This window comes from Gigantopelta aegis, chromosome 14, assembly GCF_016097555.1.
Source record: "Gigantopelta aegis isolate Gae_Host chromosome 14, Gae_host_genome, whole genome shotgun sequence".
NCBI lineage: Eukaryota > Metazoa > Mollusca > Gastropoda > Neomphalida > Peltospiridae > Gigantopelta > Gigantopelta aegis.
Genome location: NC_054712.1, coordinates 75717 through 100866, shown reverse-complemented (window position 1 = coordinate 100866; position 25150 = coordinate 75717). Strand labels below are relative to the sequence as shown.

Sequence of the window (25150 nt, the reverse complement as noted above, 5' to 3'; positions counted from 1 at the left end):
GTTTTGTGGACAGCTACATGTAGTTTACAGATAGGGCACGTGTAATAATACAGCAATTGCCTGAGAATATTGAAATGTGGCCTCCAAGGACAGATTGCTGCCTATTTTCATTTGTTTAATGATTAGTTCATCACTGACTACTGGATGTAAAAAATTAAATGGATAATTAATTCTGACCCATAGTTTTCAGAGGAAGCTCTCTACATGTTTCAAAGCAGCAAGTCATCTTTTATATGATCTTTCCTTGGACAGGACAGAACATACCACTGCCTTTGATAGATATTCACTTATACAGCAGTATCTCTAAAATATCGGTGAATCACTTGTATTTCACTAATTATACTTCACTTATACAGTGTTTTTTGTAAAATATCGGTGAATCACTTATATTTCACCTATACTTCACCTATACTTCACTTATACAGCAGTTTCTGTTAAGTATTAGTGAATCGCTTATACTTCACTTATATTTCACCTATACTTCACTTATACAGCAGTTTCTGTTAAGTATTAGTGAATCGCTTATACTTCACTTATATTTCACCTATACTTCAATTACACAACAGTATTAGTGAATCGCTTATACTTCACTTATATTTCACCTATACTTCACTTATACAGCAGTTTCTGTTAAGTATTAGTGAATCACTTATACTTCACTTATATTTCACCTATACTTCACTTACACAACAGTTTCTGTTAAATATTGGTGAATCACTTATACCTCACTTATATTTCACTTATACAGCAGTTTCTGTTACACTTATACTTCACTTATAAGTCACTTATATATATCCAACACTTCTGTTAAATGTAAGTGAATGACTTACACTTCACTTATATATATAGTTAACACTTCACCTATATGTCACATATACTTTGTATAAGTGATACCTCATTTGCATACAAAATCCTAATCGTTTACTTATAAGTCACTTATACTTGAAAAGTATTAACGACTTATACTTCACTTATAAGTGAAAAATATAAGGCAGGCACAGGGCAATAGCCTGATTGCCAGCCTGCTCAATCTGAACCGTACTTGCAGGCACAGGCAGCTGCAATAGCCTGATTGCCAGCCTGCTCAATCTGAACCGTACTTGCAGGCACAGACAGCTGCAATAGCCTGATTGCCAGCCTGCTCAATCTGAACCGTACTTGCAGGCACAGACAGCTGCAATAGCCTGATTGCCAGCCTGCTCAATCTGAACCGTACTTGCAGGCACAGACAGCTGCAATAGCCTGATTGCCAGCCTGCTCAATCTGAACCGTACTTGCAGGCACAGACAGCTGCAATAGCCTGATTGCCAGCCTGCTCAATCTGAACCGTACTTGCAGGCACAGACAGCTGCAATAGCCTGATTGCCAGCCTGCTCAATCTGAACCGTACTTGCAGGCACAGACAGCTGCAATAGCCTGATTGCCAGCCTGCTCAATCTGAACCGTACTTGCAGGCACAGACAGCTGCAATAGCCTGATTGCCAGCCTGCTCAATCTGAACCGTACTTGCAGGCACAGACAGCTGCAATAGCCTGATTGCCAGCCTGCTCAATCTGAACCGTACTTGCAGGCACAGACAGCTGCAATAGCCTGATTGCCAGCCTGCTCAATCTGAACCGTACTTGCAGGCACAGACAGCTGCAATAGCCTGATTGCCAGCCTGCTCAATCTCCTTGTGGCTTCTATCTGGCAGAACACACAACTTTTCTGCTTGTTGGAGATCACAGTATTTCCCCACTGCAGAGAGTTTTCCAAGTGAATAGGGTCGTGATGTGGTGTCACACCCTGATCATGCATGGATAAAAAGAAGAGAATATTATGGGAAGGTTCGAGGTTCTTCTGAAGGGTTCAGATATCAATGATCTTTGTGCTCGTTTGCAGGTAAATTATCTCATGAACTGTGGGTAGGAAGTGGTGTTGCAGAGGCATAACAACATGAATATCTTGTCCATCTCATGAATTGTGGATGGAAGTGGTGTTGCAGAGGCATAACAACATGAATATCTTGTCCATCTCATGAATTGTGGGATGGAAGTGCTGTTGCAGAGGCATAACAACATGAATATCTTGTCCATCTCATGAACTGTGGGTTGGAAGTGGTGTTGCAGAGGCATAACAACATGAATATCTTGTCCATCTCATGAACTGTGGGTTGGAAGTGGTGTTGCAGAGGCATAACAACATGAATATCTTGTCCATCTCATGAACTGTGGGTTGGAAGTGGTGTTGCAGAGGCATAACAACATGAATATCTTGTCCATCTCATGAACTGTGGGATGGAAGTGGTGTTGCAGAGGCATAACAACATGAATATCTTGTCCATCTCATGAACTGTGGATTGGAAGTGGTGTTGCAGAGGCATAACAACATGAATATCTTGTCCATCTCATGAACTGTGGGATGGAAGTGGTGTTGCAGAGGCATAACAACATGAATATCTTGTCCAGCTAATGTGACTAGACTCGTCATACATGTATTTGTCTTGACTGGTTCCATATTTATGACGTTTATTCATTTTTCGTCAATTTTTATGGCATTTCCCACGTCAGATTTTGGTAAAAAAAAGAGTTATTATTCATGTAGAGGTAAAAAAAAGAACTGGAATCAATGGAGAAATCTTTTCTGATAATTTTGTTGAACCTCGACCGTTTAATGACTGCACTGTGCGTTTCCTGTCCATACATTTTTACATCACATACTCATCTGGCATTGTCTTATGAACCTTTAAGAGGCACAGTGAGAATACTTATACAAATCTGTGAGATACCAATCAAACATTATTTTGTCTCATAAACATTTGACTGGAAAAAGAATGCCATTATGCCATGATGTAGTTGTGATGTACATGTAATGGCAGATGGAATTGGTTTATATAGCCGAGATTAATAAACTCCATCATATGTGGTCACGGAATGGGTCTGTCTAAGGATGGCAGATATTTGTATCTTTAAAACCAGTTAAAAGTGATAATGTGTAACAGTAATGATAAACCTATACACAAAATTTCAGCTCAATATCTTGTGGCATTGCAAAAAACATTTAAATGTCCAGAAAACACATTTTTGTATCTCCTAAGTTCAAGGACCATAACTGTCAAAAATGGGTAAATAGCCGGGAAAGTCAGTACAGATAAAGCAAAAACACAAAATTTCAGCAGAATGTGTTTTGTTCCACAGATAGTTTTCTGGACTTTCTTTTCATAGTGCCTCACTGTGAAAGAAAGTCCAGAAAACTATATGTGGGACAGGCAGATATAAATATGGAGACAAAACATACAGTCCCCTGCAGCTGGGACTGTTTGGGGACTAAAATCATAATAACCAATTCACTACAAGGAGTTACAAATTACTTGCCCCTCGACAAAGGTTCTGGTTTACAACATTCATTCACTCAGGACAGATAATCTAAAATTTGTCAGAATTCTTTTTTCTAAATATCGACTTACATAGATTCAAAAATTATATCATTAAGTGCGTTCTCATTACACAATTAGTCGCACCGACTTGTCACATGCGATTTGTCCGCCCTACAAAACTTGGAACGTTTAAGACTAAAGTTGTTCTGATTCAGGTGTTCTCACAGTAGGATTCGATCCCGCGCGACAAGGTGGTGTGATTATCAGGCCAAACAAAATAAATTTCTGATCTCTGGTCAGTGCGTGCGTTGATTAAATCGACCCTCACACATCGATGGGTTTTTTAAAATATTATTTCCCACAGTATGACGTTGATTTTTGCCAGGCTTTTCTTACTAATACTATGATGTAAAAACGCATTTGGAGCCAAAATGCCATTACGCATGAACAGAGGTACATTCTGATTTCAAATTATATATGCCCCTTATTTCAAATATAACCACCTTTTCTATGCAATCCATGCTTTAAAAAACTAAAAAAACTAATAAAAAACACATCGCAGCATCAATTGTGGACCTTTTGTCTGACCAGAGATAGACTTTTTGTTTTTGCCGAATATCACTGATGTAATTTCGTAACACATTAGAAATACAGATCTCCTATTATCAGGCTAGGAATATTTTGACATGAATGAAGTATGGAATTTCGTGAACCGATCCAACATCTCTCCCAGTTTTTCTACTGTCGGAAGAATTGTCGTTCTGAAAAAAAAGACGACGATGACAATTACATAGAATTTTGTATTTAGTGTGAAAGAAGAAACCCGCTCTCATCAATAAGATAATCCCTTTGAATAAGATCAGGGACAAGTATGTATGAACTTTTCCAGAGACAAAACTCGCCAGCTGCAGGCTTTGGTTAATACTGGATGAAACGGGAGACAGTGGAGGATGACTTTTCAGTCGTATATATGATTGTATAATTGGTTTAAACTGTATTCATTGCAGGTCAAAAACAGCATGACAAAATGAATATTTTACAACCAATAAAATAAAACAAAGAATATAACTTGTTCCAAATTTAGTAACAAAGAGTGGAAATAGAAGAAAAGGTGAAGAGGATGAACAGGTTATTGTTTTTACCATTACACATTATTTAGAATTATTTACAATTCTGAGATGTCAGAATTAAGAGAGAGAGAGAAAGAATGTGAATGGTTAATTAATCTCAAAACATTTGTTATTTATAATGAAATTCTGGACAGATTTGAATATACCGTTATATATACAGTATAATTGTATTCTACTAGCAGGATGTTTTCTCAAATTTGACTTGACATCCATGGCTTTAACTTTGGGAATTTTAGCATCATTTTACACGAAAATGGGAATTCTCACGTTCATTTTAAAAACTAGTAATATACTTGTAATTTATTCAAAGTAATATATCGATTTTGCATTATGAAATGTTACGGGTGAGGGAAGGAGTGTTTGTCAAGTGTTTTGTATCGTTTTAAAAAATATATCTTTATATAGAAATAAAAAAGGAATTATTTACATTCGGACTGGGAATTTTTTAGTCCAAAATTGGGAATAAAAAACCGACACAGCCTTTTGTGAATATTGCCGATTATCGGAGTATAGAGATATAGTTGATAAAACCCTGACTAGTCAATGGCAATTTGCATAAATTAAAACTTGAGTTAGCGACATGCAAAAACGACGACAGTTTGAGTAAAATATTGCACCCTATTAAATATATTAGTATGTTTGTTTGGTTAATGACACCACTAGAGCACAATGATTTATTAATCATCAGCTATTAACTTGTTTTCCAATCAGGTGCGACTGATGTTGGTGAGTATTACCTGAAATGACTTGTTCCTTCGATCTGGCCGAACCCGGTCCCTGGAACAACACACATTCCCGTTTCTTCCAGCAGACTGAAGCAGAAAAACACATCAGGGGCAACCCCCTTATCCTGAAAATGAGAGATCAACATGTCTTTAACTCCTGTATCCTGGAAACAAGAGATCAACATGTGTTAAACACCTGTATCCATGGGACAAGACCCAGCTTACAATCATGTGACAGGCAACCCCAAACCATTACTGAACCTCCACCTTACGGGGTCGTAGGTCATATGTTCCTGGGTGTGTAGGCAGCATTTTTATGCCTCCAAACTCTCAATCAGCCATCTGTGACATGGAGCAGGAACCGGCTTTTGTCGGACCAATGGACTCTTCGCCATATAGATATAGATATATAGATATAGATATTTATCATATAATATCTTACATTTTCAGTGCAATCAAAGTATGTGATATTTTTCAGATCACATACTTTAAGAATTTAATAACTTTGCAAATTAGATGTAAATTAGTCGAGGTCTCGGCACTAGGTTTATTGACATTTAAGCAAACGTACTTGGGTGACACTCCATGATTGAAGTATGCATTCACAGTCATCAAATAAAAACATTTCAGTGGCAATTTGACACCGAAAGCTGTCCAGCGTTCAGAAAACAAAAAACGTTAAGCATAACTTTATTTTGATGTAAGGACATCCAAAATGACGACATTCGAGTTTGACGTCATTTCCATTCAAAACTACACCGTGCTACATATTCTCACGTCATTTGAATATCTAGTAATGGCGGACTGGAATTAAAGTTGCTTGTGCAGTTTACAAAAACACGTATTAAGCTTGAGCTTATATGATAAAGAGATTATTACCCTCGTGTATTTCGGTATCGTCAATATCATATATTAGGAATAAAAATAATGTATTATGCTCGCCAGAGGCTTGCATAATACAATTTTTATTACTAATATATGATATTGACAATACCGAAAAAACACTCTGGTAATAACCTATATATATATATATATAGATATGGGCAATGGGCAACTATATTTACGTGCCCCTATCCACAAGGGTTCAGGCACGCCCGCCCCGGATCTAGCCTCTGACTTCGCCAGTGACCACCTCCGGGGCAGGAGGAGGAGGGGGGGGGTAGGAGGGGGGGGTAGGAGGGGGGGAGTGGGGGGGGGGAGGTATAGATAGATAGATAGATAGATAGATATATATACTGTTAGGGTTATGTAACTGCTGACTCCAAACAAGACAGATGGTTAATTATCTCTGAGAGTACTGCTAAAGCAATATATGTCACCTACTGCGCCCAACAATTGTTCGTATCTCCTAAGTTCATGGACCATAAAAATTAGTAAATTGCCATGAAAGTCAAACTTCGATTTGTAACAGAACATGATAAAGCTATACAACAAATTTCAGTTGAATATCTTGAGGCACTGCAAAACATTATTCCTGAAAACATATTTTAGTATTTTCTAAGTTCAAGGGTCATAACTTGTGAAAAATGGGTAAATCACTATGAAAGTCAAACTTGATGTGTAACAGTACATGATAAAGCTATACATAAATATTCAGCTCAATATCAAGGCATTGTGAAAAAACCCATCTGGAAAACTATATGATGGACAGACGGATGAACAGACAAAGATGAAACCTATATTTATACAGAGGATACTCCCCGAGTGTTTTCTGATATCATAATTTATCAGCACGAGTTGATAAAAGTATGAAATCTGAGGCTTGACAAGCATTTTAAATCTTTATTCAATGAGTGCTGATAAATAGAGGTTATTATCAGAGTGTTTTTTCGGTATTGTCAATATCATATAGTAGTAATAAAAATTGTATTATGCGAGCCTCTGGCAAGCATAATACATTATTTTTATTCCTAATATACATGTATGATATTGACGATACCGAAATACACAAGGGTAATAATCTCTTTATCATATAAGCTCAAGCTTAATACAACGTATTTTTGTAAACTGTACACGCAACTTTAATTCCAGTCCGCCATTACTAGATGTAAGAATATGTGGCGCGGTGTATTTTTGAATGGAAATGACGTCAAACACGAATGACATCATTTTAGATGTCCTTACATCAAAATAAAGTTATGCTTAACGTTTTTTGTTTTCTTAACGCTGGATAGCTTTCAGTGTCAAATTGTCATTGAAATGTTTTTATTTGATGACTATGAATGCATATGTCAATCATGGAGTGTCACCCGAGTACGTTTGCTTAAATGTCAATAAACCTAGTGCCGAGACCTCGACTAATTTACATCTAATTTGCAAAGTTATCAAATTCTTAAAGTATGTGATCTGAAAAATATCACATACTTTGATTGCACTGAAAATGTAAGATCTTATATGATAAATTATGATATCAAAAGACACGAGGGTGGTATTCTTTTTATCATCCATTATCATTCTTTTCATCTGTAAACAATCGTAAACAATGTCAGTAATGTGGGTTGAATGTCACTATATTTGGCAGGGTAGACTCGTTAACTAGCAGAATGATAGTGGCGTGACGTCACTATTGATAGGTTTAGCACTGAAACATACACAGTGACGTAACAAAATAATGGCTTGTGATTAAAATTTGACCAATCAAGATTACAAGAAGCGATATCTCCTAGGATAATATCGCAGGAGATATTGCAAATTATAGTGCCAGCGACATCTCCTACAAAAGCCTTTAATGGATGATACAGTCCCCTCCGGTCAGACTAATAATTTTGGTGGCAGGAAGCATCTGTAAGACCGTGTCTTTTAGAATGTATTTAACATAAGTACGTTTTATGGTTCATTTTGTTTAATGACACCACTAGAGCACACTGATTAATTAATCATTGGCGCTTGGATGTCAAACATTTGGTAAATTTGACACGTAGTCATCAGAGGAAATCTGCTACATTTTTCCTAGCAAGGGATCTTTTATATGCACTTTCCCACATACAGGAAATCACATACCACAGCCTTTGTCCAGTTGTGGTGCACTGGTTGGAATGAGAAAATCCCCAATCAGCTGAATGGATCCACCGATGTGGTTCGATCCTGCAACACAAGCACCTTAAGCGAGCACTCAACCCACTGAGCTGAATCCCACCCACATACAGATGTACTAGTGAACACAAACCTTGGCAGCTTGTAGAGCTGAATCCCACCCACATACAGATGTACTAGTGAACACAAACCTTGGCAGCTTGTAGAGCTGAATCCCACCCACATACAGATGTACTAGTGAACACAAACCTTGGCAGCTTGTAGAGCTGAATCCCACCCACATACAGATGTACTAGTGAACACAAACCTTGGCAGCTTGTAGAGCTGAATCCCACCCACATACAGATGTACTAGTGAACACAAACCTTGGCAGCTTGTACAGCTGAATCCCACCCACATACAGATGTACTAGTGAACACAAACCTTGGCAGCTTGTAGAGCTGAATCCCACCCACATACAGATGTACTAGTGAACACAAACCTTGGCAGCTTGTAGAGCTGAATCCCACCCACATACAGATGTACTAGTGAACACAAACCTTGGCAGCTTGTAGAGCTGAATCCCACCCACATACAGATGTACTAGTGAACACAAACCTTGGCAGCTTGTAGAGCTGAATCCCACCCACATACAGATGTACTAGTGAACACAAACCTTGGCAGCTTGTAGAGCTGAATCCCACCCACATACAGATGTACTAGTGAACACAAACCTTGGCAGCTTGTAGAGCTGAATCCCACCCACATACAGATGTACTAGTGAACACAAACCTTGGCAGCTTGTAGAGCTGAATCCCACCCACATACAGATGTACTAGTGAACACAAACCTTGGCAGCTTGTAGAGCTGAATCCCACCCACATACAGATGTACTAGTGAACACAAACCTTGGCAGCTTGTAGAGCTGAATCCCACCCACATACAGATGTACTAGTGAACACAAACCTTGGCAGCTTGTAGAGCTGAATCCCACCCACATACAGATGTACTAGTGAACACAAACCTTGGCAGCTTGTAGAGCTGAATCCCACCCACATACAGATGTACTAGTGAACACAAACCTTGGCAGCTTGTAGAGCTGAATCCCACCCACATACAGATGTACTAGTGAACACAAACCTTGGCAGCTTGTAGAGCTGAATCCCACCCACATACAGATGTACTAGTGAACACAAACCTTGGCAGCTTGTAGAGCTTTAGGCGGCAGCGTCAGCTTGGGGAAGGCGTACATGGCTCCCTGGACGATGTTACACCGGATTCCAGCGATTGAGTTGAACGTCTCCGTCACCATACTGGCCTTCTTCTTCAAGTCTCCCAGAACCTGGTCCGTTTCCTCAACAAAACAATTTACAGCTTTATCACTCGGAGGTTCTACACAATTATCACCAGTTTAATGAGGGTTTAATGCACGGTGAGTTCTACACAATTATCACCAGTTTAATGAGGTTTAACGCATGGTGAGTTCTACTCAATTATCACCAGTTTAATGAGGGTTTAACGCACGGTGAGTTCTACACAATTATCACCAGTTTAATGAGGGTATAACGCACGGTGAGTTCTACACAATTATCACCAGTTTAATGAGGGTTTAACGCACGGTGAGTTCTACTCAATTATCACCAGTTTAATGAGGGTTTAACGCACGGTGAGTTCTACACAATTATCACCAGTTTAATGAGGGTTTAACGCACGGCGAGTTCTACACAATTATCACCAGTTTAATGAGGGTTTAATGCACGGCGAGTTCTACTCAATTATCACCAGTTTAATGAGGGCTTAACGCACGGTGAGTTCTACTCAATTATCACCAGCTTAATGAGGGCTTAACGCACGGTGAGTTCTACACAATGATCACCAGTTTAATGAGGGCTTAACGCACGGTGAGTTCTACTCAATTATCACCAGTTTAATGAGGGTTTAACGCACGGTGAGTTCTACTCAATTATCACCAGTTTAATGAGGGCTTAACGCACGGTGAGTTCTACTCAATTATCACCAGTTTAATGAGGGCTTAATGCACGGTGAGTTCTACACAATTATCACCAGTTTAATGAGGGCTTAACGCACGGTGAGTTCTACACAATTATCACCAGTTTAATGAGGGCTTAACGTACGGTGAGTTCTACACAATTATCACCAGTTTCATGAGGGTTTAACGCACGGTGAGTTCTACTCAATTATCACCAGTTTAATGAGGGTTTAACAAGTTTCCCAGCCCTCGGCCGTGGCTAGTGAATGTTTGGTGTAGGCTAGTGAATGTTTGGTGTGGACTAGTGAATGTTTGATGTGGGCTAGTGAATGTTTGGTCTGGGCTAGTGAATGTTTGGTGTGCGCTAGTGAATGTTTGGTGTGGGCTAGTGAATGTTTGGTGTGGGCTAGTGAATGTTTGGTGTGGGCTAGTGAATGTTTGGTGTGCGCTAGTGAATGTTTGGTGTGGGCTAGTGAATGTTTGGTCTGGGCTATTGGAAATTATCCACTGTATTATTATAACACAAAGGGCTAGCTCTGCCACTCACCAATTGTGAATTTTATCAACAATTGGCGGGGAAAAAAATTCATGTAATAATTATTCCCCCCCTCCCCCCAACGTAATAATTAGTATTTTGTTGCAAAATAACTGTGGGTTTTGCATATTTTGATACAATTTGGTGAAATGTTTTGCTCAGCCAGAGCTAGCCCTGATAGAGCACTAGCCAAAACTTCTGTGAGGGCAAGTGACTTTCTCAAACATTTGTCAAACACGAGGGCAAGTGACTTTCTCAAACATGTCAAACACGAGGGCAAGTGACTTTCTCAAACATGTGTCAAACCCGAGGGCAAGTGACTTTCTCAAACATTTGTCAAACACGAGGGCCAGTGACTTTCTCAAACATGTCAAACACGAGGGCAAGTGACTTTCTCAAACATGTCAAACACAAGGGCAAGTGACTTTCTCAAACATGTGTCAAACCCGAGGGCAAGTGACTTTCTCAAACATTTGTCAAACACGAGGGCCAGTGACTTTCTCAAACGTGTCAAACACGAGGGCAAGTGACTTTCTCAAACATGTCAAACACAAGGGCAAGTGACTTTCTCAAACAACTGTCAAACACGAGGGAAAGTGACTTTCTCAAACATGAGGGCAAGTGACTTTCTCAAACATGTGTCAAACACGATGGCAAGTGACTCTCTCAAACATCTGTCAAACATGAGGGCAAGTGACTCTCAAGCACCTGTCAAACATGAGGGCAAGTGACTTTTTCAAACGTGTGTCAAACACAAGAGCAAGTGACTTTCTCAAACATTTGTCAAACCCGAGGGCAAGTGACTTTCTCAAACATTTGTCAAACACGAGGGCAAGTGACTCTCTCAAACATGTGTCAAACACGATGGCAAGTGACTCTCTCAAACACCTGTCAAACACGAGGGCAAGTGACTTTCTCAAACACCTGTCAAACATGAGGGCAAGTGGCTTTCTCCAACGTGTGTCAAACACAAGGGCAAGTGACTGTCAAACAGCTGTCAAACATGAGGGCAAGTGACTTTCTCAAACATGTGTCAAACACAAGGGCAAGTGACTGTCAAACGTGTCAAACACGAGAGCAAGTGACTTTCTCAAACACCTGTCAAACACGAGGGCAAGTGACTTTCTCAAACATGTGTCAAACACAAGGGCAAGTGACTTTCTCAAACACCTGTCAAACACGAGGGCAAGTGACTTTCTCAAACATTTGCCAAACACGATGGCAAGCGACTTTCTCAAACACGGCTATACAAATGGTCACTTCTTGCACCATCATTTTGCATTTGTACACAATAAATAAAAATATATCTTAACATAATTTTATGTTACTTGTTTTTTCTTTCATTATTTTATACTTAAACTTAATATTCTGAAGGAAGAAAGGAAATGTTTTTATTAAACGTCGCACTCAACACATTTTATTTACGGTTATATGGCATCAGACATGGTTAAGGACCACACAGATATAGAGAGGAAACTCGCTGTCTCCACTTCATAGGCTACTCTTTTCGATTAGCAGCAAGGGATCTTTTGTATGCACTATCCCACAGACAGATTAGTACATACCACAGCCTTTGTTACACCAGTTGTGAAGCACTGGCTGGAATGAGAAATAGCCCAATGGGTACACCGATGGGGATCGATCCCAGACCGACCACACATCAAGCGAATGCTTTACCACTGAGCTACGTCCTGCCCCCTAATATTGTGATGACGATTTGAACAATTTAATAAATATTGTTGCTAATTGCAAAGAACAATTTAATAAATATTGTTGCTAATTGGAGAGAACAATTTAATAAATATTGTTGCTAATTGCAAAGAACAATTTAATAAATATTGTTGCTAATTGCAAAGAACAATTTAATAAATATTGTTGCTAATTGCAAAGAACAATTTAATAAATATTGTTGCTAATTTCAAAGAACAATTTAATAAATATTGTTGCTAATTGGAAAGAACAATTTAATAAATATTGTTGCTAATTGGAGAGAACAATTTAATAAATATTGTTGCTAATTGGAGAGAACAATTTAATAAATATTGTTGCTAATTGGAGAGAACAATTTAATAAATATTGTTGCTAATTGCAGAGAACAATTTAATAAATATTGTTGCTAATTGCAGAGAACAAGTTAATAAATTTTGTTGCTAATTGGAGAGAACAATTTAGTAAATATTATTGCCAATTGGAGAGAACAATTTAATAAATATTGTTGCCAATTGGAGAGAACAATTTAATAAATATTGTTGCTAATTGCAGATAACAATTTAATAAATATTGTTGCTAATTGCAGAGAACAAGTTAATAAATTTTGTTGCTAATTGGAGAGAACAATTTAATAAATATTGTTGCTAATTGCAAAGAACAATTTAATAAATATTGTTGCTAATTGGAGAGAACAATTTAATAAATATTGTTGCCAATTGGAGAGAACAATTTAGTAAATATTGTTGCCAATTGGAGAGAACAATTTAATAAATATTGTTGCCAATTGCAGAGAACAATTTAATAAATATTGTTGCCAATTGGAGAGAACAATTTAATAAATATTGTTGCCAATTGGAGAGAACAATTTAATAAATATGGTTGCCAATTGGAGAGAACAATTTAATAAATATTGTTGCTAATTGCAGAGAACAATTTAATAAATATTGTTGCTAATTGGAAAAAACAATTTAATAAATATTGTTGCTAATTGCAGAGAACAATTTAATAAATATTGTTGCTAATTGGAGAGAACAATTTAATAAATATTGTTGCTAATTGGAGAGAACAATTTAATAAATATTGTTGCTAATTGGAGAGAACAATTTAATAAATATTGTTGCTAATTGCAGAGAACAATTTAATAAATATTGTTGCTAATTGCAGAGAACAAGTTAATAAATTTTGTTGCTAATTGGAGAGAACAATTTAGTAAATATTATTGCCAATTGGAGAGAACAATTTAATAAATATTGTTGCCAATTGGAGAGAACAATTTAATAAATATTGTTGCTAATTGCAGATAACAATTTAATAAATATTGTTGCTAATTGCAGAGAACAAGTTAATAAATTTTGTTGCTAATTGGAGAGAACAATTTAATAAATATTGTTGCTAATTGCAAAGAACAATTTAATAAATATTGTTGCTAATTGGAGAGAACAATTTAATAAATATTGTTGCCAATTGGAGAGAACAATTTAGTAAATATTGTTGCCAATTGGAGAGAACAATTTAATAAATATTGTTGCCAATTGCAGAGAACAATTTAATAAATATTGTTGCCAATTGGAGAGAACAATTTAATAAATATTGTTGCCAATTGGAGAGAACAATTTAATAAATATGGTTGCCAATTGGAGAGAACAATTTAATAAATATTGTTGCTAATTGCAGAGAACAATTTAATAAATATTGTTGCTAATTGGAAAAAACAATTTAATAAATATTGTTGCTAATTGCAGAGAACAATTTAATAAATATTGTTGCTAATTGCAGAGAACAATTTAATAAATATTGTTGCTAATTGGAGAGAACAATTTAATAAATATTGTTGCTAATTGGAGAGAACAATTTAATAAATATTGTTGCTAATTGGAGAGAACAATTTAATAAATATTGTTGCTAATTGAAAAGAACTAATTTAAAAACCATGTTACAAACACTTTGAACAATTTAATAAATATTGTTGTTAATTGAAAAGAACTAATTTAGAAACCATGTAACAAACACTTTGCATGTATCACGTGCATTGTGACGTTTAAATGTTGCACTTCATGATACTATCATATCCCAACATACTGCGTGTTGGTTTTCTATAATACAATTTCAAGCGTATGTTTCTTTTAGATGTCAGTATATTTTGTCTTAATTTACAATTTTTTGTTTTTTTAAATGTACCAGCATCTAAACAACATTATCTGCTCAATATGGAAATCAGAACTAGTCTGACAGGGCTTAAAGTTAGTTTGATAGCCCTAGTGTATAAAATATGGAAATCAGAACTAGTTTGACAGGGCTTAAAGTTAGTTTGTTAGCCCGAGTGTATAAAATATGAAGACTTTGTAGTTTTACAATTAAGAAAGGTAACCTATACTTTGATGTCGTACAAGCTATGAGAAAGTCTTTTTTCTTTTCTTTGGTCAATTTAACACCTCTGTAAACTAGAACAGAAACAGGAAGCCAAGCCACTAGGAATGTGTTTGATGTTAAAGCATACACCAGCATTAATGCAGCCGTCTCCTCCAACGTGTGGTTTGTATGTATACTCAGAAACAATACTCATCCTTGTCAACGTCCCTTTATTTCTACTGAAAACAACAGTAAAGGAATTCAGTATGAGTTTTACCTGTTTAAATAAATCTTATCCTGCAGCCACTGTTTCTACTGTCTGATTACGATGACCGATTAAAGCAAAGTCATAAATATATACTAGCAGATTATTACTTTTCACATCATGCATGTGATGTCATATGCACAGCTACATTACAAAATTGCTCATTTGATCTCTAGGTCATCGTACAATGTAGGTAAAATAACAGAAATAATGGCTTATCCCTTTAAATTTTTTTATGGACTGCCGAATAAATATAATAACCAGTTAAAGATGTAGACATAAAATGTTCTATTACCTTCACAGCCTAAAGGCAGCACACCACCATTTGTCATGTCGTTACTTGCTTCAGCACCTTAATATCATCCAGTTTAGGAAATCATTCCTCATTAAAAAAAATACTAAAAAATTCCGATATGCTTTTTGAAATCTTTCTTTGATGATTACACCTAGGTTGACCTCTGTAGTATTTAAATAGCTCAATGGTTTGAAGTAACTTGTTATATGTAGTACTAACTGATAACAACTGTGCAAGTGGTATGGTGTCACATGTATACTGACACACAATGAAAACGCAAAACAGATATTTTCAATATTTTGTTGTGATTAATGAAAAATATATTTATTGGAATTAAAATAACAATTTATGAGAGGAAGCCATTGATTGGTACTTTTGTCTGGGTTTTAATCCTGGTTTTGTTCTCGTTACACATACAATAGCAGAAACACACAAAATGGTGTGAAATGTGTTTACTACATGCTCAATCATGCTGCATGCAATGCACGAGAAATGTCAGTATGTGGACACATAAAAGTCACGTAACGGTGTCATATTCCTTGTCACATTAACAATGCCACGACTCAGAGAAGAACAAAGGGAGCAAGCGTTGGGCATGGTTCAAGGGGGACTTCACAAAGCCAAGTTGCTAGGACCTTCAGAATCCATCCATCAACTATTGGACGACTTGTTGAACGTCATCAAAAGACTGGGAGTGTCCGTGATCAACCTTGACCTGGTCAACGTCCCGTTACGACCCCATGCCAAGATTGGCAGCAACGACGACACCACCTCCCTGACCAGTTCAGAACTGCGACGATGACAGCAAGCAACATGATAGGATGTTATGGATGGCCTATCCATCCGATGATGGTCATCCGTCGACTCAGAACGGCTGAACTCAGATGCAGACACCCGTTCAACGGTAACATCATGACACCGCGCTGCGAGACTACAGTTTGTTCTCTAGAATGGTAATCATCCACTAGCCTTTTACCAGAGCATTGTTTTCTCAGATGAGTCCCGTTTCTCTGTCTCCTTTGCCAGTGGAAGAGCATGTGTGTACAGGAGACTCCATGAACGGTATGCTAACGAATGTGAGGGAACGTGATCAGTTTGGCAGCGGTTGTCTGATGGTATCGGGGGCAATCAACTGTGATTTCAGGAGTTATCTATCTCATCATGGTCCACGATGCCCTTACAGCCCAGTGTTATGTTGACGTTATTCTAAGACCAGTTCTCCAGCCACTTTTGCGCCGTCACCGAAGACCAGGAGGTCCCCTTCTGTTTCAACAAGACAATGCCTGTCCACATACTGCAAGAATTACCCAGGCATTCCTGCAACAAGCTGGTATCACCATTATGAACTGGCCCGCCGTTTCACCGGATTTGAACCCAAATGAACACGTGGGATGAGTTAGGACATCGTATACGTCACCGCCAGCCTGCAAAGACATTGCAGGAGTAGTGGAGGAACATTCCTGTGGCTTATGTGAGATGTTTGTGCCAATCCTTTCCTGTCATCTTCACGCATGCTCACAGGCCAATGGTGGACACACCTGATACTGACCTTGATATGGGTGTGTTGAACTTTTCGATTACGAATGCAACTCAATTACTGATGATAACTGGCCATGTTTCTTGTGAATGTATCTCATGAATACCAGTCATTAATGTCATATCACATTATCCATCAATTCATTAATAGTTTGTCGTTATTTGCAATGAAAAGTTGTTTTTGCATTTTCATTGTGTTTCAGTATATAACAGCAACACGAGGCTGTAGTCTGGCATAGAGGCCATTAATTGACACATTTCTTGGTTGACCTACATTTGTATGTTGATTTTTAACATGGTACATGTCAGTTGAGAGCACTCCCTAAAATTAGTAGTCACATGACCCTCTTGACAGTATTGTATTTTTCACAGAATATATTCAAACATAGAAATTCTATTGAACTGCATGGAGTAATTGATGGCGGTGTGTAACCTAAAGCCAATATCCTACATCATTAACTAGTTATATTCTCTACATACTCTGCTGAAAACAACAGTAAGAGAATCCAGTGTGCGTTTTACCTGTATGTAACCTATAGCCGATATCCTACATCATTAATTAGTTATATTCTCTACATACTCGGCTGAAAACAACAGTAAGAGAATCCAGTGAGCGTTTTACCTGTATGTAACCTAAAGCCGATATCCTACATCATTAACTAGTTATATTCTCTACATACTCTGCTGAAAACAACAGTAAGAGAATTCAGTGTGCGTTTTACCTGTATGTAACCTAAAGCCGATATCCTACATCATTAACTAGTTATATTCTCTACATACTCTGCTGAAAACAACAGTAAGAGAATCCAGTGTGCGTTTTACCTGTATGTAACCTATAGCCGATATCCTACATCATTAACTAGTTATATTCTCTACATACTCGGCTGAAAACAACAGTAAGAGAATCCAGTGTGCGTTTTACCTGTTTAAATAAATCGTACGATGGTTCGCCTGGTTTTGGTGGATTCACGACCACATCCATGACAGCCTGCAATAAAAATATCTTGTTTTTAAAGGAAAGGAATGTCTGTCTATCAACACCCCAGCACATTTTAAACTACAGTATTTAAAGTTTAACATTTGACATCTGTTCGAAAGATGTAAGAGAGGAAATCCACTTTCCCACATAGACTTCTCCTACCACACACTCAAGCAGCAAGGGATCTTTCCACATAGACTTCTCCTACCACACACACACAAGCAAGCAGCAAGGGGTCTTTTATAGCCCCTTTCCCACATAGACTTCTCCTACCACACACTCAAGCAGCAAGTGATCTTTCATAGACACTTTCCCACATAGACTTCTCCTACCACACACACGCAAGCAGCAAGGGGTCTTTTATAGCCCCTTTCCCATAGAACATTACACACATAGAGAATATTATATGAGTGTCCATGACAGACAATGTTTACGACATGAGTGTTCTCGCTCAGGAAATACGACAATTCAGGCACGAGTGTCCAGGTGCAGACATTAAAACAGACACTAACTCACCTGACCAATGAGTTAACACGACACTAACTCACCTGACCAATGACTGACGAGTTAACATGACACTAACTCACCTGACCAATGGCTGATGAGTTAACACGACACTAACTCACCTGATCAATGACTGATGAGTTAACACGACACTAACTCACCTGACCAATGACTGATGAGTTAACACGACACTAACTCACCTGACCAATGACTGATGAGTTAACATGACACTAACTCACCTGACCAATGACTGATGAGTTAACACAACACTAACTCACCTGACCAATGAGTTAACCTGACACTAACTCACCTGACCAATGACTGATGAGTTAACATGACCCTAATTCACCTGACCAATGACTGGTGAGTTAACATGACACTAACTCACCTGACCAATATCTGACGAGTTAACACAACAGTAACTCACCTGACCAATATCTGATGAGTTAACATGACATTAACTCACCTGACCAATGACTGATGAGTAAACATGACACTAACTCACCTGACCAATGACTGATGAGTTAACTCGACATTAACTCACCTGACCAATATCTGATGAGTTAACACGACACTAACTCACCTGACCAATATCTGATGAGTTAACACAACATTAACTCACCTGACCAATGACGGATAAGTTAACATGACACTAACTCACCTGACCAATGACTGATGAGTTAACACGACACTAACTCACCTGACCAATGACTGATGAGTTAACACGACACTAACTCACCTGACCAATGACTGATGTGTTAACACGACACTAACTCACCTGACCAATGACTGATGAGTTAACACGACACTAACTCACCTGACCAATATCTGATGAGATTACACAACATTAACTCACCTGACCAATGACTGATGAGTTAACACGACACTAACTCACCTGACCAATGTCTGATGAGTTAACACGACACTAACTCACCTGACCAATGTCTGATGAGTTAATACGACACTAACTCACCTGACCAATATCTGATGAGTTAACACGACACTAACTCACCTGACCAATATCTGATGAGTTAACTCGACACTAACTTACCTGACCATTGCCTGATGAGTTAACTCGACACTAACTCACCTGACCAATATCTGATGAGTTAACACAACACTAACTCACCTGACCAATGACTGATGAGTTAACTCGACACTAACTCACCTGACCAATATCTGATGAGTTAACACCCCACTAACTCACCTGACCAATGACTGATGAGTTAACTCGACACTAACTCACCTGACCAATATCTGATGAGTTAACATGACATTAACTCACCTGACCAATGACTGATGAGTTAACATGACACTAACTCATCTGACCAATGACTGATGAGTTAACTCGACACTAACTCACCTGACCAATGACTGATGAACAGAGTTTAGCAGAGATGGACTTCACCAGCATGGCTCTCACACCAGGGTCAAGGTTGACCACCTCTGCATATCCACCGCGAAATCCACATCTGATAAAGAAGAATTCCATGAAACTCGCCTACCCTAAAACTACTTGGTGTTGCTAATAGTTGCATCCATAGATGTTTATTTCAATACATGTTAATATAAAAGAAAAAAATTAAAATAACTTAAATTTTTTTTTTAATCTGTTATATTCATTATTGTTTAACATCATCCCTTTGGTCCAGCCGTAGCAATGCAAGTTTGTTAATTTCTCGATGAACGTAAACATAACGTTATCAGGGTTATACCTGATGTTTACTGAACGTAAACATAACGTTATCAGGGTTATACCTGATGTTTACTGAACGTAAACATAACGTTATCAGGGTTATACCTGATGTTTACTGAGCGTTTTTGTTTAAGAATAAAAAAATAATGTACATTCATCTGGGTATGAAAAAAAAGCAAAAAAAAAGCTTATGTTTGGAAGTTTATGCTACATGATAGTGTGATGTTTGGAAGTTTATGCTACATGATAGTGTGATGTTTGGAAGTTTATGCTACATGATAGTGTGATGTTTGGAAGTTTATGCTACATGATAGTGAGATGTTTGGAAGTTTATGCTACATGATAGTGTGATGTTTGGAAGTTTATGCTACATGATATTGTGATGTTTGGAAGTTTATGCTACATGATAGTGTGATGTTTGGAAGTTTATACTACATAATAGTGTGATGTTTGGAAGTTTATGATACAGGATAGTGTGATGTGTGGAAATTTATGCTACAGGATAGTGTGATGTCTGGAAATTTAAGCTACATGGTAGTGTTATGTTTGGAAGTTTATACTACTTTATGCAACTTTCTTGATTCTTTTGCGTAATTTTAAACAGCATTAACTACCCTAAACTTTTATTAAAATGAGAAAACCAACAAAAATAATATACCCCAATAACATGTTGTGTGTCCAAAATGAATCCAGTAGCCAGAAGGTTAACTGCTCTATTACATGTTTGGATCATTACCTAGATAACACCGAGTGTTTTAGACCAGTAGATTACTAAGGGGGACAACTCACTCTCCCATGTATCCCTTGGATGTCGACATAAACGAAGCCAGCTCCACAGTCTGGTAATCCGGCCCCATCGCAGAGAGCACCTTCTTGAACGAATGGAATTCTGACCCAGCAGCATAGATATTGTGTTGATAGACCTACAAATAGATATTGTGTTGATAGACCTACAAATAGATATTGTGTTGATAGACTTACAAATAGATATTGTGTTGATAGACCTACAAACAGATATTGTGTTGATAGACCTATAAATAGATATTGTGTTGATAGACCTACAAATAGATATTGTGTTGATAGACCTACAAATAGATATTGTGTTGATAGACTTACAAATAGATATTGTGTTGATAGACCTACAAACAGATATTGTGTTGATAGACCTATAAATAGATATTGTGTTGATAGACCTATAAATATATACTGTGTTGACAGACCTACAAATATATAGTATTGATAGACCTATAAATAGATATTGTGTTGATAGACCTATAAATAGATATTGTGTTGACAGACCTATAGATATTGTGTTGATAGACCTACAGATACTGTTGATAAGACATATAAATAGATATTGTGTTGATAGACCTACACATGTATAAATAGATATGTTGATAAATCTAGAAATAGATATTGTGTTGATAGACCTATAAACAGATATTGTGTTGGTAGACCTATAAATAGATATTGTTGATAAACCTAGAAATAGATATTGTGGTGATAGACCTAGAAATAGATATTGTGTTGATAACCTAGAAATAGATCTTGTGTAGTTTAGATGTAGATTTACAAATCATAGTTTGTTTTGTTTAACAACACCACTAGAGCACATTGATTAATTAATCATTGGCTATTGGATGTCAAATGTTTGGTAATTCTAACAGGTAGTCATCGGAGTTAACCTGCTACATTTGTCATTGGAGGAACCTGCTATATTTGTCATCAGGGGAAATCTACAATATTTGTCATCGGGGGAAATCTACTATATTTGTCATCAGAGGAAATCTGCTATATTTGTCATCAGGGGAACTCTACTATATTTGTCATCAGAGGAAATCTACTATATTTGTCATCAGAGGAAATCTACTATATTTGTCATCGGGGGAAATCTGCTATATTTGTCATCAGAGGAAATCTACTATATTTGTCATCGGGGGAAATCTGCTATATTTGTCATGAGAGGAAATCTACGATATTTGTCATCAATCTACTATATTTGTCATCAGAGGAAATCTGCTATATTTGTCATCAGAGGAAATCTACTATATTTGTCATCAGAGGAAATCTACTATATCTGTCATCAGAGGAAATCTACTATATTTGTCATCAGAGGAAATCTACTATATTTGTCATCGGGGGAAATCTGCTATATTTGTCATCAGAGGAAATCTAGTATATTTGTCATCGGGGGAAATCTGCTATATTTGTCATCAGAGGAAATCTACGATATTTGTCATCAATCTACTATATTTGTCATCAATCTACTATATTTGTCATCAGAGGAAATCTGCTATATTTGTCATCAGAGGAAATCTACTATATTTGTCATCAGAGGAAATCTACTATATTTGTCATCAGAGGAAATCTACTATATTTGTCATCAGAGGAAATCTGCTATATTTGTCATCAGAGGAAATCTACTATATTTGTCATCAGAGGAAATCTACTATATTTGTCATTGGGGGAAATCTACTATATTTGTCCTAATGCAGGAAGGATTTACAAATCAGGGATTTATCAAAGATTTTTTGCCACAGTCACATGTTTGATGAAATTGTGGAAATTAGCGCCATTTATGTCATAATTGTGGATTGGAGGGGGGGGTCACTGAATTTATACATCTGTAATATTAAAGCATATACTTAATTTACTGTGTTAAAATAATTTATCAGAATAGACATAATTACCAAAATATTAATAATTTATCACCAAATTGGTAATTTATAGTCTGGAAATTGGGAATTTTCAGTGGCATTTGCATTTTGAAGGGGCTGATGACTGGAACCATGTCAGGCCTAAATAAAGCCCTTCATAAGCTGAGGAAGCATGGCGTACATAACACCTTCCTAAATAAAGCCCTGCATAAGCTGAGGAAGCATGGAGTACATAACACCTTCCTAAATAAAGCCCTGCATAAGCTGAGGAAGCATGGCATAACACCTTCCTAAATAAAGCCCTGCATAAGCTGAGGAAGCATGGCATAACACCTTCCTAAATAAAGCCCTGCATAAGCTGAGGAAGCATGGCATAAGCTGAGGAAGCATGGCATAACACCTTCCTAAATAAAGCCCTTCATAAGCTGAGGAAGCATGGCATAACACCTTCCTAAATAAAGCCCTTCATAAGCTGAGGAAGCATGGCGTACATAACACCTTCCCATTTGTTAAAGGATAAACACATGGTGAGGAATGTTTGTTCAATGAAACTACAACACCACCTAAGGATCATGAAAGAAAGCATTTTGACAGTACTGCTAAAGCAATACATGTCCCTACAGGGCCCAACAAAGTGCAGCATCTCCTAAGTGCCATAACTGTTAAAAATGGGTAAATCGGCATGGAAGTTAAAGTTGATCTGTAACAGTACATGTACATGATGAAGCTATACATAAAATGTCATCTCAATATGTTTAGGTGGGCAGGTGGGTGGGTGGACAGACGGACGGACAGAGATGAAACCAATAGTCCCCTCGGGATGGACCAGTAGGGGACTAACAATGCCTTGGTACACCAAACATACCTCGTCTGCCAAAACGAACAGATTTTCTTCCTTGGCAAATTTGATGACATCTTCAATATTTTTCCGTGTTAAAACCTGACCTAGAATGAAGAGAAGAAGTGAAGTAACAACAATGCACTTCAAAACAACAGTGAATCCACTTGGAGTTGGGAGGGCGAGGCTAGCTAACAACACCGAACTTCAGAACAACAGTGAATACACTTGGGAGAGCGAGGCTAGCTAACAACACCGCACTTCAAAACAACAGTGAATACACTTGGAGTTGGGAGGGCGAGGCTAGCTAACCACACCGCACTTCAAAACAACAGTGAATACACTTGGGAGAGCGAGGCTAGCTAACAACACCACACTTCAAAACAACAGTGAATACACTTGGGAGAGCGAGGCTAGCTAACAACACCGCACTTCAAAACAACAGTGAATACACTTGGGAGAGCGAGGCTAGCTAACAACACCGCACTTCAAAACAACAGTGAATACACTTGGGAGAGCAAGGCTAGCTAACAACACCGCATTTCAAAACAACAGTGAATACACTTGGGAGAGCGAGGCTAGCTAACAACACCGCACTTCAAAACAACAGTGAATACACTTGGAGCTGGGAGGGCGAGGCTAGCTAACAGAAGACTTCCAAGTTGTACAGTAATCCTCCACTTGTAGGAAACACTCAACATTTAGTCACAGGCATATGCTACATTTTCACAATTTAAAAAACAAACAATAGTTTTTAGTTTTAAAAAATGTTCTCTTCAAATCTGATCACTGGTGACTGTCCTCGCCCCGAGTGCATCATGAATAGTATGTCCTGTTCTGTCTGTGTGAAGTGCATCATGAATAGTATGGCCTGTCCTGTCTGTGTGAAGTGCATCATCAATAGTATGTCCTGTCCTGTCCTGTCTATGTGAAGTGCATCATGAATAGTACATCCTGTTCTACCTATGTGAAGTGCATCATGAATAGTACGTCCTGTCCTACCTATGTGAAGTGCATCATGAATAGATGTCCAGTCCTGTCCTATCCTGTCTGTGTGAAGTGCATCATGAATAGTATCTACTGTCTATGTTAAGTGCATCATGAATAGTATGTCCTGTCCTGTCCTGTCTGTCTGAAGTGCATCATGAATAGTATGTCCTGTCCTGTCTATGTGAAGTGCATCATGAAAAATATGTCCTGTCCTGTCTATGTGAAGTGCATCATGAATAGTATGTCCTGTCCTGTCTGTGTGAAGTGCATCATGAATAGTATGTCCTGTCTATGTGAAGTGCATCATGAATAGTATGTCCTGTCCTGTCTATGTGAAGTGCATCATGAATAGTATGTCCTGTCCTGTCCTGTCTATGTGAAGTGCATCATGAATAGTATGTTCTGTCCTGTCTATGTGAAGTGCATCATGAAAAATATGTCCTGCCCTGTCTATGTGAAGTGCATCATGAATAGTATGTCCTGTCCTGTCTGTGTGAAGTGCATCATGAATAGTATGTCCTGTCTATCATGAATAGTATGTCCTGTCCTGTCTGTGTGAAGTGCATCATGAATAGTACGTCCTG

The 25150-nt window shown here is 37.8% G+C and overlaps 1 protein-coding gene across 1 annotated transcript in view; it reads right to left on the bottom strand.

Moving 5' to 3' along the window:
- Window positions 1-1008: 1008 nt before the first annotated feature.
- LOC121388008 (alanine aminotransferase 2-like) overlaps window positions 1009-25150 on the bottom strand; it is a 27376-nt gene continuing 3234 nt past the window's right edge. The window contains exons 2-8 of the mRNA XM_041519203.1: window positions 23604-23767; window positions 20871-21004; window positions 19749-19857; window positions 17825-17890; window positions 9421-9576; window positions 5223-5335; window positions 1009-4116 (exon numbers count right to left, since the gene is read on the bottom strand). Of these exons, the coding sequence (XP_041375137.1) occupies window positions 4026-4116; window positions 5223-5335; window positions 9421-9576; window positions 17825-17890; window positions 19749-19857; window positions 20871-21004; window positions 23604-23767 (833 nt within the window). The 3' untranslated portion in view covers window positions 1009-4025. The remainder of the gene's footprint in view (window positions 4117-5222; window positions 5336-9420; window positions 9577-17824; window positions 17891-19748; window positions 19858-20870; window positions 21005-23603; window positions 23768-25150) is intronic.